This window comes from Strigops habroptila, chromosome 4, assembly GCF_004027225.2.
Source record: "Strigops habroptila isolate Jane chromosome 4, bStrHab1.2.pri, whole genome shotgun sequence".
Lineage (NCBI taxonomy): Eukaryota > Metazoa > Chordata > Aves > Psittaciformes > Psittacidae > Strigops > Strigops habroptila.
In genome coordinates this window covers 35266668-35284961 of record NC_046358.1, presented here as the reverse complement: position 1 = coordinate 35284961, position 18294 = coordinate 35266668, and the positions used below count along the sequence as shown (strand labels likewise).

General features: G+C 46.6%; 1 protein-coding gene across 5 annotated transcripts; it reads right to left on the bottom strand.

The window, feature by feature from the left end:
* Positions 1-224: 224 nt before the first annotated feature.
* ANGEL1 (angel homolog 1) lies at positions 225-14437 on the bottom strand. Of its 5 annotated transcripts, none has more exons than XM_030485324.1 (10): positions 14297-14437; positions 11352-11951; positions 10592-10818; positions 9910-9979; positions 9066-9499; positions 8451-8577; positions 7465-7575; positions 6766-6835; positions 6165-6328; positions 225-5320 (listed from the first exon to the last, which is right to left on the bottom strand). In XM_030485324.1, exons 2-10 carry the CDS (start codon positions 11716-11718, stop codon positions 5151-5153), a joined length of 1740 nt encoding a protein of 579 aa, XP_030341184.1. In that variant the 5' UTR covers positions 11719-11951; positions 14297-14437; the 3' UTR covers positions 225-5150. The 5 variants fall into 5 exon arrangements, with proteins under 5 accessions (XP_030341184.1, XP_030341181.1, XP_030341183.1 ...); XM_030485321.1 differs by lacking the exon at positions 14297-14437 and adding an exon at positions 14085-14227; XM_030485323.1 differs by lacking the exons at positions 225-5320; positions 14297-14437 and adding exons at positions 5385-5860; positions 14085-14227.
* Between the last annotated feature and the right edge of the window lie 3857 nt (positions 14438-18294).

Sequence of the window (18294 nt, the reverse complement as noted above, 5' to 3'; positions counted from 1 at the left end):
CCATGTCTTACAGATTTTCCTAAAAATCAGGTAACTCCTAAGCCCCCTATAGATGTACAGATCACAGTGATTGCTGGACAGTGGTGTGAGAACAGCAAAACAAAGACTTGGCCATAGCTCAGATTGAAAGTAACACTTTCTGCTCCCTCTTAGATCAGGCTTTTCCCCTGCTGCTGAGAGTTCCTGCAGTTCTAGGTTTTTAAGTCAGTCAGAGAGCGCGCTACTTGGACCTTAGTGAGAAACCTTTATTGTGGAAAGGATACACAACTCAGTGAAGCAGTAAGAAAAAAAAACCAACAACCCAGCCAGCTACTACACTAAGAAGCCCACAACTGCAAACCTTCAGTCTCTCGCATGCCTAAAAGCATATAGAAATCCATTTATAAGAGAGTGAGACTGAGCCTTAAGAGCAGCATTCATGCAGAGGCTGCAGGACTACAGAAGGCAAAGGCGTCTGATGCGCTGTGAAATGCAGGTCATTACAGACTTCAGTTAACTCAGTTGAGCTGGCCTTCCTGGATTATATTTTTTATTATGGCAAAGAGTGACTGCCATCCTATCTCCAACCTCACTCTGCGGGAGAGAGGGAGAGAAGGATAGCTTTAGAACAACTACTGCACCCATCTACCCCCAGTTCAGGAGCGCTCCTGAAAGCGGCCAATAACTGAATAAACTTAAGACTGCTATAGAAAGCCAGCCAGCCATGCAGAAAAGACTAAAAAACTAAATAACATTGCTAAGGCTTGATGTCAAGTCTTTTTTTCTGTATAGAAGGAAAGACTGGATGGAACAAATACATCTTTTGTTGTAGCACATACCAGTGTCTAGTCCTTCTCCCATGTGCCACCTCAGCACCTTGACAGTTGCTGTTTGTCTAACCAAAGTTAGGAAGAAATTTCCAGCTCTACTATACAGCATTCCTATTCCCTTAGAGCACAAGAATGTGCAGTCTAGATCTGAATAAAATAAATAAAAGGAAAACCAGCTTCAAGACTAGAATGATCTTTTCAGTGGAAGTTGGAGGATAACTTGCCTTGACAGAAGCTAAAGTTGCACAGCTGACAAAAGGAAGGAGCTTGAGGCATGTCAAATGTTAAATCAGACATCTTGGTTATCATTATAGCAGGTGAGTTCTTTAGAGAAACTCAGATTTTTAAATATTTCATACTTTGAAACACGATGCAGTATATTCAGTTGCAGTGATCATGCAGCTTGTGCACTTCAGTGTGATGGTGCTACGGAAAGCACTACAGGCTGGGCAGATATAGTCTGGGAAGGCCCAGGTCTTAGCCAGCAATGCAATTAACTTGCACAACAGGAAGCCTACTTGTAAGGCAATGGTATCCCACTAAGGCTTGCACACTCTTCCTTTAGATAAGCCACAAAAGGCTTCATCTACATTTGGATGAACTATGGATACGCCTGCAAATTCCCAACAGTACCTTCAATAAATGTTCATTAGCAAGTTGGCAATAGGAGAAGAAATTGCACTGTAGCAACAGCCTGCTTTACAGACTGTTTGCCAACACCACTCAAATATTATTAGGAGCAGGACATGTGCTTTGATCTGCTCTTAAGAGATTCTTTCTGAGATGCTGAACTGTTCTTAGAGCCGCTAGGAGACTCCTCAGTGAAGAGGAACTAAGGCCAAGTATATTTCAGAGTTCTGTGCTTCACAAAGCAGGTGGTATAGGCAGCACTAATGAAACTGAAACTTTGTTTCATGTAACAACTTATTCCCATCTTAAGTGTTGGTTCAGAGCTCCCACCCCTCCCACTTAACGCTTCAGGGGTGAGGGAAACCACTATCTTACAGCTTAACAGTGTTTAAATGTTAAATTTATAATAAGGCTTAGCTGTAAATAATCCCACTCATAGCTTTTAATTGAAGAAATACGGCTGCAGAAAAAAATAAACATCAGTAACTCAGCAAGATAATGGGGTACAGCAGTCGTGGGAGAACAGCTGCTGGAGAGATACCTCATAAGGAAAAGGCATGGATAAGGAAGACCTCGAGGAGCAGCCAAGTTTCATTTAAGAAAAGGACAGAAACTAGAGCAATTATATTGTTTACCACTCCTCCCACCCCATGTAATTGGGAAAACTGATTATAAAGTGCAACATCCTGAAGTGATGAACTTAAAACTCTGAGAAAGCGAAGGAAGTCCAACTTCTATCTAAGTAGCATAACTAAATACAGCCTAGCAGCTGTGGTGCAACATAAGCTGTTGTCTAGCAAAGACACTTTGTCAAATACGTGTTTGCCTCTACAGCTGCGTGCTCCTGCAGCTTAGGAAACTGGTAACAGGGCATGTATACACACTGCCAGTCTCTGGCATCCCTTCCCCTAAGTGCCAGTCTCCCTGAGCTCTACATCACTACTACCTCTATGATACCTTCTCTTTCTGAATATAGCAGGTATTCGTATCATAACCATTTACAGACCCCTCTGTAAGTCATGAGAAAGCTGTGCTAATGACAACTAGTCACGCATTTAAGTCAGGAAACAGTATTAAGAGCTACATTTGGAATCTTAGTTCTGTGTCCCACCACAAGTTGCTCATTACCACAGCCTCTTACTATATCAGTGTATGCTATTCTTAAAGCATTACAAAACAAATTGTTTTCTCCCTACAACTATATACTAGTTGCTATTTTAGGGGTAGCAATCTTGCCACCCACCCCACCTCCAAACTTCTCCTATAGTCTTCCCACAGCTGGAGGCATTCACAGGTCTCCAGATCCACTTGATTTTAACTCCAGACTGCTCTAGAACACATTTTTCTTTCCTGAAACAGGCCAACCCTGTAGAGGTCTATACCAGAGCTTCACAGACTATGGTCAAAACAACCACAGTGATAAACTCTTGTGTGTCTGTATGCAGTCACTAGCAATGGTCCTGCATTTCTGCAATAGTTTCACCTATGAATGCTCAAGGAAGCATCTGGGAGCTGCAGGTCTCTCCAGGAGCTTTCTAATCTTCAGAAAGAAGAATCAGAAGACTTGTAAGCATTGTCCTGGGGTTTCTCAGCACATGACTCCACATCCAGTGTTCAGCAACTTAACCATTTCAAGTTGATACCTTACTATTTCACATATCAAAAGAGAAGGCATTAGCTTGACCTGTGGAACACTGGATTTTCCAACAAAATGTAGCTGGAACCTTAAAACCTCCCTGAGAGATGCCTTCATGCAAGTCACCAAAAAAAAGGTCAAGTCTTTGGTTTAAATAAAGTGGAAGAAGCACTTGTTATGTTGAAGCACAGCTCCTATGCCTCAGTTACATCACAGGACTGGCAGGGTGCTTTGGCCAGGGCAGTGGCAACCAATTCACCTGATGGTGTACACCTTATGGGTCTCAACAGGTGGGGCAGGAGGGCTGCTTTCACAAAACCCCTCATCAATTCACTGTCAGACCTAGCCAGCAATTACAACCGAAGCAGACAGCCAAAGTTGTAAGTGCCAACACTGTGTCATAGTGGGTTTTGGTTTGCTTTTCGTTGGTTGTTTTTAAACCTTCAGTGTCTTCCAAGTTTCCTATTACAATGCTAACAGCTGGTGGGAGTTATCTGCAATCAGGCTGCTTTCTGGCAACCTCTTTTCAAGCCTGGCAGAAAATAAAGATCTCAGTTCACTGATTTCCCTTTCCTCCTCTCCCTTTACAAATGCAATCAATTACAAATCAGAATTCAGAGTACTTGCAGAAATTAGTGCAGCTGTCAGAAAAACAGAGCCACAGAAATAACCTCCCCATGTACAAACACCAGTGCCACACCAGAACCTTTACCTGTGAAACTAAGGGCAAACAAATCTTATTCAAACCCAGATAGCTATTCACTTATACAGACTCTGGGCTGGCAAAAGCCATCCACAAATCACCAGCCAAATCACGAACATCTGGCAGGGGCAAGAAGGGAATATGCGGTCCTCACACAATCATATATGGGCACAGAACATGATCCCACACATACACACCTTGTTTCTGTACAGTTTACAGAAGTGAGCTGTAAAAGGTGGGCAGTACTTGCTTTCTTTGGGAGGAGGGGAAGGGTTGCTGAGTGTGAACTATTTTGCAAGACAAGCCTGATGCCAAATATATCAACTCTGGGGTTTGGGAATGTGCTGGGAGACAACAGTTAGGCCCACTTCTTCCCTCTCTTCAGCCTTCATTACTACTATCTTGTGCAGCTAATTTGTTCTCCTCTTTCCCATCACAGCCAGCAAAGCTGTGATGTTAAGCAAGTCCTCAGAGGGTTCAGCTACCACAAACACAAGGTGCTGCAATTAGTTTATGTTTTTTTCTTAGATTAGAAAAAATTTAATTTTCAATAAAGAAAGTGACATTTAAAATATAACCCAAATAAAACCCAGGAAGAGAGAACAATATTTCAAGTCTGCTTGTACCTTCCCACAAAAACCTGAAGTGGATCAGATTTTCCTGCCTCGTTTGTGAACAACTGATAATGGTTTTGCCAATATTGCTCTCATCTCTTACGGAAGAACTCAGCAGAAAATGTCAGGCTGAACTAAGGAATCTGCTCTAGGAACAGGTAAAGTTCTGTTGGGTTTGTATTTGCCAAGCCACTGCTGACAAAAGTACACTGGAATCCAAGTGACTGACAATCTGGCTCCAAATTACACAGCCTTTCCCTCCCTCCCAATGCTTGCCATGCTTCATAAGCTATCACTGAGAAATTAACCATTGTTCTGGTGTGAAAGAATATTGGTGTATACATCCCCAGCTCCTTGGTACCAATTAAATAACCAGATGTAGGCAGTGTTGCCCCTCTTGTTCCCAGCTCCTTGAAGATCTCACACAGGGTCAAATAAACATGGGAGTTATGTTTGTTCCAGCAGCACTAAAACATCTGCTAAACAAAGCAGTGGAACAAGGATCCCTTTAAGAGATGGCAACGCCTGAATACAACTGGAAGCCCACTGGGAACACAGCTCAAGTTTGAAAAAACACACAAAATACCAATGCAAAAAGCACTCCAACTCTTCCATCCCAGCTTTTTCTGAGGGTGTAAGGCGAGAAAGGGACTTCTAGGGCATGATGAGGAATGGAGTTTTCTTGCAAGCACGTTGTGCAATCCAGATCCTCAACTGCTATATTCAAAACAGCTTTTCTTTAGGGAAAGGTACCAACACTAACCCTCTCTGAGGCTGGAGATCTCCAAGCCAAAGCTAGCCAGCAGGCAGAGATGATCAGATGAACAAAAAGGATTTGGTAAGCCATTCGCCATCAGCAGGACGTCTTCAGAGAGAAGGGAAAGGCGGCCAAGCAGCTTCAGGGCTCCATCCTGGTACAGCCTGCGACCTGACAAAGAAAATGGAAAGAAATATCAGCCAAAGACTGATACTGTAGATTAAATCTACACACACACACAGAGGGACACTTGTCAATGCTTTCCTATTCTTTCCCTAACGACAAAGCCTGCACAAACACTGCATGCACCTTTGAGCCTAGATGTGAAAGCAGGGAGCATCCTATACTGCTCCTATACTTCAATGTTTTCATATACTTGTAGGCACAGGAATCGATGAAACTCAATTCACGAGGCAGGTGCTTACATGAAAAGTTCCTTTCATGGTCCTAAGTCCTAGCAATAGGTTCATATTCTCCCCTCAGGACAAATTAATCTCTCCATTCCTAACCTCTTCCCCAAAGTTCCTTCTGACATGATCCAAACCAGCTCAGAGACAGTTCCTGGATTTACATGCAGTCTTTCATCACCATATATCCTGTTGCAGGTAGCAGAGAGGTGGTGCCATTGTAAGGTATCCAGTCACCACCTTCTAAGGCTAGTGTGTGGTCTCAGACAGAAGTCCAAGCCTTGAACTTAGGACCCAGCACTGCCTGTTATCAGGAACACAACTAAAATTCTTATATAAAAGACACAATCCATTCTGATCTAGCTTCCTCAAAAGCCTACACGAACATAAGCTAACCAGCTTCAGTTTTTCCACTGCAAAGATAAACAGTGACTTCTCATGATACCTGAGCAAATGCTTCCACTCTGTGCATCACTTCAGTCAAAGTCACACCCTGTAGATCCACTCCAGCTTAGCAAAATGCACTGCCAAACACTGAGCTGCATTCTGGCATGTCTCTCAGCTCTCTCCCAACATCACAGGGATAAGCCATGCACTGCCACACTCACCCCCCCTGTTCCTATTCTCCACAGGCTCTGCTGAGTAGAAGATATAATCAACAGTGGTTCCAAGTCCCATGGGCATTGTTGTGACCTCCGGGCGTCCCCTCTGTGGCAGGAAGTGGCTGTAGACAGAGGTCAGGTTGAGGCCATGCTGGATTACACCTGAAGACCTGCACATGAAAAGCCACCGTTTACCAAGGAAAGAAAGAGAATGCTATAGTGCTCAGCACTGCACTCACAGCTGAGGTTGGATGTTCCCTTGCTGATGCAACTGTCCGAACTATTTCTACTTTGTGAACACATGAAAGACAGTCTTTCCGAATTATTCACTCCACTTACACCAAAGACAAAGCTGACTATGAACTTCCTTTGTCTCCAGTACCCAGTCCTGTCTATGCCCTTCATTCTCAACCTCGCCAACACAATGCTGACAGAACAGCACCCAGCTGCTGGGACAACCCTGGATGGATCTGGCTCTTCCAGACAGCACTCCTTACTCTCTTCCACCCTCACACTTATTTCAGGCTTTACTTCAGCCAGACTTTCAGCTCTCAGTAAAACGAGACCAGGCTTGAAGAGTGGGGCCACTGAAGGTGCACCAAATTACCTTGGGACGAATGGCTGAGGACCAGGGTCTTTCACCATGGCAGCAGGCTTGGGCCAGTGTGGAGGGCGGTCTGCAAAGGAGCAAAGAGAGTCCAGCCAGACCTACACAGATCCTGGAACAGGCTGGTCATCCCAAGTCTGAGAAGCTTCTCCTGACATCAAATGAATCTTTTTGCCCAAGAAGAGCAGATAGCTTCCAGCCACAGGCACCTTGAAGAAAAATATTCAAAGGAAACCCCAGCTCTAAGACTAACAGGAACATCCTAGACCAAATCAGTACAAACAACAGAGAAGTCATACTCTGTCCTGCTAAGGACATGTCCTTGAAGCATTTATTATTGAAGCTTAGGGTACCTCAACCTTTGCTCTCTAAGAAAGTTCATTTGTCTTAGCCTACAGCTTACTCAAAGGGCCTCTAGAAAGGCAGAACAGAAATGGAGAGAGCAGAACTATATCTCACTTTGTAACAAACAGCCTCCAAAAGAGGCTGAACCTTAATGCATCTCAAGGAATGCAGTCAGTGTGTATGAGGGTGGTAAGACTGTACTCCTCTGAGCTCTCACAGAATCCATTAGTAATCACACAGCCACAGAAGGCACCCTTCTGCTTTCTTCTGTTCTCACCAGGCGTTACCTCCACCCCATGTTTTTATCAAAATTGAGCTAGGAGAGACACAAGCTGGAAAATCTCCCATTAATACCTGGTTTAGCATCTGTTACGCCTTCCAAAAGGACCAGATGTGCTGGTCGTTCACAGGCAAGATCACAATAATGAAACTGGAGCAGGAAGTCCCGGCTGTACTTACGTCTGCCTGCAGAGAAAAATACAAGTTAAAGAAGAAAATGACTGCAGCAAAGTCACATCTAAAGGGGACACCTCCATACTCTTTAGACCTCTTAAGCCTCTTTAGTTTGAAAGAGGTTTTTGTGCCCAAGCCCTCTGATACCATGAGAATGAGAATCTCTTAACAACATAAATGTAAAACAGAAGAGATGCATAAACGTAGAACAGAGCACAGTCACTGCTATCCCTTTAGCTAATGCAACAGTCATGGTCAGCACCTTGGTGAAACAAATTAAGATGTCGCCTCTGAGATAACACAAGTTCAAGGGACTCTCAAGTAGATCAGTTAGAGTACAACTCAAGGAAATGTCTGCCAAAAATGAAAAAACAGTTCCAGAGCTCAGGCTGAACACAAGTTCTACATTCAAGATTCCAATAAAAGCTATTTAGTGTGGGCTCCTTCTCTTTTTTTTTTTTACCCCTAAGGACAGTAGAGAACAGCCATGATTGTAGCTGGGCTCTTAGGAATGATTTCCTAATAGTGGTGTGCAAATACTGCCCAGAACCACTCCCACAAACACCTGAGGCTGAAAGCTCTGATGCTGAACACAGTTTGGAACTGCACAAAAGTGTAAGTCTGGGAATATGAAAGAGATACACAGAGCAATGGTTATTGGTAGGAGAACATTCAGCTCTTGACTAGAGAAAGAAAATGGCAGAAAGAGGGCTACAACAACAGACCTCAGAAAAATTAAATTTAACTCATATACCAAGGAAATTGATAGAAGAAGAGAATCTTTGCTGAGTGCCTCATGCAACACATGCCCAAGCTACTGAGACAGCAAGGCCCACAAACTGTCCATCCTCAGCAAACTTATGTACTTAGGGCACACTGGAGCTCACCTTGTTTCTTTGTCTGGCACAGGGTGACATACTGGCAGTTGTCTGTTACACCCAAGGAGCTTGGCCACAGTGGGGCCAGCATTTTCCGTGAATACAGCTGTTGGGAAAAGTCTTCCTGACCAGACACCTGCACGGAGGCCAGAAACAGTCAGCAACACAGAGCAGAACTTTTGCATGCTATAGACAATGTAAGTATATACACCTGCCAAGAGCAAGACAAGAGAATGCCTCATAGAAAGGCATGAACTAAGCTGTTCACAATATGGTACAGGTATAATAAACCCTTCAGTAAGTCTTGGTGGACTTGTACTCCCCTACACTTCCAGTCATGCAGGCACAAAAATCCCATACCAAGGGAGAACCAGGACCTGAAATGAAGTGCTCTGTTATTCCCCCGTCTGCCTCAAGAGAAGCCAAAAGAGCAGTGGCAGAAACAACGCGCACACATTTGTCGTCTTCTTTCCCCAGCAGTGCTGGAGGCATTGGAGAAGACTGCTGAATAACTGAATTCATTACTCGGACTACTTCCTCATGAGAGAAAGAATGCAGCCATGCATTTCTCTACAGCAGCATGCAATAATGAGCTATCCAACCCCAGTTCTGGCTGGTATTTACCTTCCAGGCTGGCATTCCATGGTAGGAAAGTTCCCCATTCCGGATGAATTTGTAGAGCGGAGAATCAGGTACAGAGTTCAGGTCTCCACACAAGATGACGGGATAGTAGCTTCCTCCAGTAGTTTTTGCAATCTTGTCAATCTCTGCTAGGAGCAAGGCCATCTGGGCCAGTTTGATATCTCCCCGCCGGGGATTGAACAACACGTGAGTGTTGGCCACACACAAAGGACTGACTGCCTTCGGATCTAGGCCCTCCGGGAGCAGAGGCTGCAGCAGCAGCACCAAGCCCACATTATCCCGATTGAGGATGTCCAGGCCAGGCCGGAAGTATTCTACAGAGCTGATGTTGATCAGCTGGAACCTGCTGTGCTTATAGCACACTGCACAGCCATCTGTCTTCTTCCCAGTTCTCCGTTTATAAAAGCATGCAAAGCCTGAAAAGAAACCATCACCTGTTAAAAAGTTTATCCAATCACTACCTCAGGCTCCCCCCATGACCTAGGGAGTGCAGCAAGTCCGTGTAGCAGAAGAGGTTCCTACTACATTTGGGTTCAACATTATACCCAGTTCTGTTCCAGTAATCAGTTTATCATTGAGGGTATTGCCTCTTTCCTTGTCCTTCTGCAAGTCTCTCAGCTTTGTTACTCTGATCTGTCAGCTCTGAGAAAGATCAACTACAAAAGAAAGGGTAAAGGTCTAGGCAGACAGCTCAGTAAAGCCAGCAAAACACCCAATAAATAGAAAGAGCTCTCTCAAGATCAAGTGGTTTGAAGACATTAGGCAGGAAGCACTACATGGCCAGTTCCATGAGCTGGAGGGACAGACACACAAAAGCAGGACATACCCATCCCCTTGAATGTTGGTTCCAGCTGCTCCCAGTAATGGTTCTCTTGCACCTCCTGGAGACACAGAACCTAGAAGGAAGGCAGAGACCTCACTCACTCCACCAGTATTTGCTAGTTACCTTATGTTGGGGAAGGAAGAAAGCAGAAAAGTGCACTCACATACCAACCCTACAACCAGAAAGGTGATCGCTGCAACTCTGTCCTGTACTTTCCAGATAGAGAGCAATAATTTTCTGGGTCACACTAGCTTATCATTCAGTTTTCCAGTGACGAGGCAGAAGATCTTCATTACACAAAAAGGACTCAAGAAACAGAGAAAGACATGAAGTCCCTTCTATGCAGGCTTCTCCTCCTGTGCTGCCTTATAAACCTGGTCCTTTCCTCCCCAAACACACGTTATCTCTTCCTCTACTTCTGCTTTTTAAAGAAGTTAAGCCCTGATATCAAAGTACAACTAGCTTCTACAGTAACACAATCAAAGCAGAATAAACACCAAAAAAAACAGTATGCACAAGGCCTCAAAAACTCTCAGAGGAATGGAGGAATCAGTGTTCAGTTATCAAGCAGGCAGTATTTTCCAAGGACTTTCACCCCATCCTTTTCTTTTTTCAATGCTGTTAGATCAAACAAGGAATTCAAATTCCAGTGACACTGATGTAGGAAGGGCTCAGACATACTCACATCAGGATCCCAGTGCTGGATTTCCTGCAAAAGGTTTGGAAGGCGGTAGTTCCAGTTCAGGATGTCTGGATGACAGTGTAGATAGAGATCAAGGCTCTGCTCCACCAGGTCCTGGGCAAGGATGTTGTAAGACATGACTCGAAATTCAAAGAGAGGAGTGTTTTTCGAGACCTGCTCTAGCTCACACGGCTTGACAGAAAGATCTTCCCAGTCTCTCCATAAAATCTCTGTATGCAAAAGAGACAAAAAGCCAAGTTACAGCCATGCTGGGTGCCCTACTGATACCTTTGTTACCCTGGGACTCAGAAAATAGCCATTCTCTTCCTCTAAACTAGGGTCCTCTAGCCTCTGTGCAAACCCTCACCCACGCTGTTTTTCAGGTGCTCTTTTAGGATGCCTTTGGATGATTGTCAATGGGGGTGGCATAACAGAAGACCAGAATCAAGCATATTGAAACACTCAACCAGGTTTTGGGTGCTTTTTATATTACAAAACCAGCATTTTGGAACAGTTCCTAGAAAATTAACATATATTGATGTTCAGACCAGATGGTCTTACAGCACTGAGACTACTAGCTGTGACCAGCCTTCCCTCAGCAAAAACTCACTTTGCAGTTTTCACTAGCAGATCCTGTCAATTCTGCATGGACAGATACAATCAATGTCTTACTGACAGCAAGCCCAGACACAATAACCTGACCACATTCACTACAAACCTAAATCCCAACCCAAACATTAGATTCAGAGCTGTTACTACTGACCATGGTATGGTACCTCTGTCGGGAGAGAAGAAAATTGTACCATATCCTGAATGGGCCAGGCGTGGGGCTCTGTTGGCACCGTCTCTTCATCATGTGCTAAACTCCAAGCCAGCACAGCTGGGTCTTCATTCTGCAGTTCTACACTGACAGCGGCACAGCCAGCTGTCTGGTGATCCCTCTGTGGCACCACGGCTGCTGAAGGGGCACTGCCTGCTACAGCCACTGTCTCCTCTGCTGGTAATTCTCCCAGTTCAGTCACTGCATGGTCTTGCGGTTCCGAAGCAGCCAAGGCGTGTAGCTCTGTGAGATGCTCACCAGCACGCTGGGTGACTTCTGGCACCGAATTCAGATCACTGAGGCTAGTCATCAACAGTTCTGAACCTTCTAACCAGTCACTAGTGAGCGTAACTGATACTTTTGCCACTGATGGAGAACTCTCACTGGATGGCAAATTCCCTGCTCCTTCCTCCAGCCACTGCTGAAGAAGGGCTTCTTGCTCTTCTGGGACTGACCTTCCTCTGCTCGCAGGAAAGACGTCTTCTATCTGGGTGGACGTGCTCTTCGCCAGAAGCACATTCTTTCGACAGGTAAAGAAAGCATCTGCCATTTGAAAACAAGCAAACCCATCGTAAGACAGATGGAAATCCTTTCCCACTCTTTTCTTTTTCCTATGCATTTGCTGTAACCCTGTGCAATTCAACCACTCAGTATAGCAACCCGAACAAACGACTTCCCTGAAGAAAAACAGTTACTGTCTGATTAACTTATGCCGCCTCCTCCTGAACCTGAACCTCCTGAACTAGAATTGGACCGCACCTTGCTTGGCCACAGTCCAATTCTAGTTATGTTAGTCAAAGTTACTGAAACTCTACAGGATGGCAATGGCTTTACCAACTCTAGGGAATGATTACGGGTCTGGAGCATCTCTCTTATGAGAGACATTGCAGGAGCTGGGCCTGTTCAGTCTGGAGAAGGGAAGACTGAGAGGGGATCTCATAAATGCATATAAATATATCAAAGGCGCATGCCGGGAGGATGGTCCCAGACTCTTTTCAGTGGTGCCCAGCGACAGGATGAGGAGCAATGGCCATAAACTAAACCGCATGAAGTTTCACCTCAACATGAGGAAGAATTTCTTTAGATTGAGGGTGCAGAGCACTGGAACAGGCTGCCCAGGAAGGTCCTGGAGTCTCCCTCTGGAGACATTCAAAACCCATCTGGACACGTCCCTGTGTAACCTGCTCTAGGTGGCCCTGCCTTGGCAGGGGGGTTGGACTGGATGATCTCCAGAGTTCCCTTCCAACCCTGGCGATTCTGGGATTCTGTGAACACAGTTCTAACTAGGCAGTGCCACAGCTAATCAGCCAAGCTAAAGGGCCTTGTGGAAACACTATCAGCTCTCAGCAACACATGTAAAGCACAGTCTGTAGAAGTTAGCTGACAGGGTGCACGGGCCAAGAAGCCAGGCTCTTGTAGATCATCACTTGGAGCAAGTTTCTTTCCACAGATTGACTAACAAAATAGTACTCAGCTAAGAACATCAAACGTATCACAAGAATGTGTTGTGGAAGAAAAACTGTAATAAACCGATCAAAAATAAAGACATAGAGGGCCCAACGTGTGGTTAAAAGCCTTATTAGAAAAAATATATGTGTAGTAGTAGTCCTGGTAAGAATTGCAGATCACCTGATGACTGACATCTGTGGTAAAAGATTAAAATAACCCCTGCTGTTAACGTAACATTTGAATGTACTAATATTGATGGGATAAAGTATAACACGACAGGGACTCTCTTGATTTGCATCTATACAACAGATGACAGCATGTATGTTTTGCTATGAATTCTACACAGACACTACTTCTGATTTGCAATTTCTGTCATCTACAAATCATTTTTTCTCTACTGTATCCCTGTGACAAGTCAGTGAGCCAGAGCAGTGACATACAGGTGTCAGCAACATCCACGTATGCTTTTATTGTCTCTTTCGTGTCAAAGCTTTCGGTATGTGTCAGAAATGGAGCTTTAAGAACCATACTCCTCTGTAGCTTTGTAATTAAGTTCATGAACGTTCAATGCACCAAGGCAGTATTTTCACACACCATTAGCCAGGCACAGCTGTTACAAACGCCTGTCACTACAGGAGAGGAGCTGAATTTGAGAGAAGTCAGCTGGCTGCTCACTATGACCCAGTCTGCTACAGGCCTGTGGACAGGTTCAAGCAGGAGGGTGGCTTTACATCAGCACAGTTACCAGGGCCTGGGAAGTAGCAGCAGGATCTAGGAAACTAAGTGAAATACTGATGCACATAAAGCAAAAGTCCATCCATGAGTCACCAGCAGGTCCGTGGGGAGTCACAGACCACAGAGCAGCTCATCTCGGAAGATGTCCCCAGACCTGCAGCGCAGGTCCCGGTCAGGAGGCCCAAGCCTCCCCGCAGACCGCAATGTGCCACTGCAGCACAACAGCCGGTCCCTCCAAAACCCAGCCCCCCGCTGCCCGGGGGTGAGCGGCCCCAGGCCCGCACTTGCCCGCCCCTCCCGCTGCCCAGGGCGAGGGCCTCAGGGGGCTGCAGGGCAGCGGGACGCCCCTGGCTCCCAGCCGCCGAGGCCCCTCCGGCCGCTTTCCCCTCAGGCCGGGTCGTGGGGAGGCGAGGGGCGCCCGCACCCAGCCCCTCCGGGCCCCCGCCGCCGGCTCCCCTGGGCCCCACCGCCGCCCGCCCGGGGCCGGGTTACCTCGGAGGGCCCGGAGGAGCCGCGCCGCCGGCAGCAGCACGTAGCAGAGCACGGTGCCGATCATACCGCCCGGCACGGCACGGCCCGGCACGGCCTCCACCGCCCCCGGCACAGCCCCAGCGAGACGACGCGCGCACCGGCTCCGCCTCAGTAGCGACCTCACGGTGCGGCCGCGGCCTCGGCCTGAGCCTCGTCGCCGCGCAGGCACTCACCACGCCGGGCCGGCACCGCGCTGGGCCGGGCTGCCGCGGTACACCGCGCCGCAGGGGCTGGAGGCCGGGCCTAACCTAACCCTCCTCGCACGCTGCCTCGGGCCGCCCGCCCTAGGGAGGCCGCGGCCGGTGGGTGGGGCAGCCCCGGCCGGGGTGGGGCCGTGCCAGGCCCGCTGTGCGGCAGGGGAGCAGTCGGGGCGGGCTCCGCTCCCGGCCAGTCGCCGCGGCTGGACCCGGCAGCCCCGGAGGCCAGGAGCCGTGACTCTGGGCAGGGTGACAGCGGCTTTCTGGCACTGCCACCCCGAAACTTGTGTTTTCAAACAAAAGTTTTTATCCCCAGATCTCCAGAAATACAAAGAGAAAGGAAAATTCCTGCTATGTTTTGGTTTTGGTTGGTTTGTTGGGGGGTTTTTTCCGCTGGAAAGACACGGAGCAAACAAAATCCCGTTTGCTCCAGACGAGTTAATAATTAGAGCGGCTTTGCAAACACCGTTGATGATAGTCAACGGGGACAAACGCCATTGGGGTGGGTGAAATGCAGGTGCAGAAGCGCGCCCTCCCTCTATAGGCTGCTCGCAGGTCGTCACAGCTCTGCAAAATCACTCCCTCTCAGCTGGCAGTGAGCACGTCGTGGTCTTTGCAAGTTCAGACCTGCCACGTTTTGAAACCAGTCAGTTTCATATGAAAAGAGAAGTCCTGGTTGGAGCCCACACTCATGATGTGTACAACATCTAAAGGCAAACAGAACTGAGCATCGCTATGGCTTTTTACACCAAATACATGCTTTTCATGTGTGATCTCGGTAGCCTTCTTCCAAAGTGTTTTTAAGATGGGCGCTTGCAATGAAGTCTAGACTCATGTCATCTCTGCCTTTCGCTGACAAATGCTGCCAAACTGCTCCCTTGATGGTGACAGCTGGTGCCTCATGGATTATACTTAGACAAAACTAGGTCTAGACTTACTCAACTTGTTTATCAATGACCTGGATGAAGGGATACAAAGCTGGAAGGAGCAGCTGATACACCTGAAAGCTGTGCTGCCATTCAGCAGGACCTTGGTAGGCTGGAGAATTGGGCAGAGAATTTAATGAGGTTCAACAAGGGCAAGTGTAGGGTACTGCACTCGGGGAGGAATAACTGAGGTATTGCATTCAGCTCTGCAGTCCTCAGAACAAGAAAGAGAGGGTTCAGAGGAGGGCCATAAAAATGATTAGAGGAATGTAACACCTCTCCTACGAGGAAAGGCTGAGAGAGTTGGTGTTCAGCCTGGAGAAGAGAAGACTCCAGGGAGACCTCATTGCAGCCTTCCAATACTTAAAAGGGGCCTACAGGAAAGATAGGAATAGATTTTTTAGCAGGGTCTGTTGTGATAGGACGAAGGGTAATGGTTTTAAACTAAAAGAGGGGAGATTCAGGCTGGATGTGAGGAAGAAACTCTTTACAATGAGTGCAGTAAAATACCGGAACAAGTTGCCTAGAGAGGTGATGGATGCCCCATCCCCGGAGACATTCAAGGTCAGGCCAGATGTAGTTCTGGGCAACCTGATCCAGTTGAAGATGAACCTGCTCATTGCAGGGAGGTTGAACTAAATGAGCTTTGAAGGTCCCTTCCAACCGAAGCTATTCTGTGATAACCCCAAGTACCGGTACAGGTTGGGGGCTGACCTACTAGGGAGCAGTTCTGCTAAGAAGGACTGGGGAGTATTGGTGGATGACAAGTTGACTATGAGCTGGCAGTGTGCCCTTGCATCTAGGAGGGCAAATAGTATCCTGTGGTGTGTGGGAGTAGTGCGGCCAGCAGGTCAAGGGAGGAGATCCTCCCCCTCTACTCGACTCTAGTGAGACTACATCTGGAGTGCTGTGTCCAGTGCTGCGCTCCTCAGTACAAGACAGACAAGGAGCTACTGGAGAGGGTCCAGCGGAGGCCACAGGGATGATCATGGGTCTGGAGCATCTGTCTTACAAGGAATGATTGCGGGAGCTGGGCCTGTTCAGTCTAGAGAAGACTGAGAGGGGATCTCATTAATGCATATAAATATCTCAAAGGTGAGCACCAGAGGATGGTGCCAGGCTCTCTTCAGTGGTGCCCAGCGACAGGACGGGGAGCAACAGCCATAAACTAAAACACGAGAAGTTTCACCTCAATACGAGGATCTTTATGTTGAGGGTGCAGAGCACTGGAACAGGCTGCCCAGGAGGGTCATGGAATCTCCCCCTCTGGAGACATTCAAAACACATCTGGACACGTTCCTGTGTAACCTGCTCTAGGTGGCCCTGTCTTGGCAGCAGGTTGGACTGGGTGATCTCCAGAGTTCCCTTCCAACCGTGGCGATTCTGGGATTCTGTGAAACACTTTTCAAGGGACAACCTGCCTCTTACCCTATTTGTGTCCATGGCTAGGATCTGAGCTGATGTTCCAAGTATACAAATAATCATCCCACCAGTCTCCTTGTCAAATCCCCAATTATAAAACACCATGGACCACAGACGTGGGGATTTGTTTTAAATACCACAGATGTCTCTGGCAAAGCACAGAACTGGACTGTGGTTTCCCATCTCCTGCTGCAGCAAGCAAACCTCTGAAAACCAGTGGTTTCTAGTCAGAAAATGGAGGGCGTTCTCCAGAGGAAGGATCTGCAATATTAAGGGCTGATGACTGGGGCATTTAAAACAAGGCTGTTCTTTAAAAGGAAAGCTCTAAGAAAATATCTTCAAGACTGGAACCACATCAGGATAATCAGACTGAAATTGGAGAAGAATGTTAGCCACTGCCACAAACAAACAAGTATCAGGACAGCCACAGTTGTTTGGCCTACACTATCAAAAATATTTACAAACTTTGGCAATGAAATCAAAGCCGACAATTATCATCTGCTTCAGGGTCAAACCTTTCACTGTTTTTTGCGGCATTTTGTTCTACATCCAAATATAACCCCACTGTGCCTCTAATGACTGGACTACTTGAGAGGTTTATGTAGAAACTAGCAGAATAAACCCACTAAAATACCCTATCCTTAGGGAAATGGACTTTTTCTTCCTCTCTGTATAGCCCATATTACTCTGTGTAGGCTACATGAACTTCAAAATCTGTAAGAGAGATGATGGTCACTGATCATTGCTTATAATGGGAAGATTTCTAAGTGTATGTTTTAGTTCTGTTCAACCTTTATCAGAAAGCCTCTTCTGTTACAGCTTTGGTTTTAGCCCCTTAGGTAAGGTCACAAAATCCTCGGTATACATGATGTAAAATAATAAGCACTGAACTCTTTTGGCACCACCAGTAGCTGGTGGGATGAACGAGTACTTGATTCAAAGCCCCATTAAGTGCTGACATGTTTACAACCCACACTTTATTACCGATCTTAACATGAATTTGGCAGTAGAGAAGTCTGAATCTGTTCGAGACTGAATAGGACAAATACACTCCTTCTATCCTCACCTCCTTTAAGACTATAACTGCCGCAGTCTGGCTTTCTCATGAAATTGTACAAAACTGGAATATGAACACAAAGGAGAGAACTCTCACCAGCAGCCTGGTATGACTCTCTCATATGCCTTGGGGGGGTTCACAGCCAAAACCACAGCTGTTCTTGGTTATCAGAGCTGATGGTATCCCAGAGCAACGGGGTTTCCAGCATAGAATGTCACCTTGGAGTCAGAGGGTGCAGGTGAGGTCACAGAAGGGTAGTAGTGGCACAACTGGGCAGGACAGTGTGACTGCAGGCTCCACAGGGCTTTCTCATGACACTTGGCAAGCAGGAAATGGGATTCTCCTGTTTGTAAGCATTATACACCAAGAACACAGATCTTATAAGTGGCACTGTTCCTCCTGGAGATGTTTTAATCATAGCCAAGTGGCTATGCTTTTGTGCGTAGGTGTGAGGGACTTACAGGTCTAGGAGGTGGCTGCGAACCCTTCATTTACAGAAGAGAAAAAGCAAATGGACCCACCGCTTGCTAGTGGGGACACAGAGAACGAGTCTGAGAAGAACAAAGGTA

Coding starts and splice junctions, on each gene's coding strand:
- ANGEL1 (XM_030485321.1), bottom strand. CDS start 14,148: ATGATCGGCACCGTGCTCTGCTACGTGCTGCTGCCGGCGGCGCGGCTC. Junction 9,500..9,909: donor ACCAACATTCAAGGGGATGG/GTATGTCCTGCT, acceptor GTTTCTTTTCAG/GCTTTGCATGCTTTTATAAA. Junction 5,321..6,164: donor GGAGAATAGGAACAGGGGGG/GTGAGTGTGGCA, acceptor TTTCTTTGTCAG/GTCGCAGGCTGTACCAGGAT.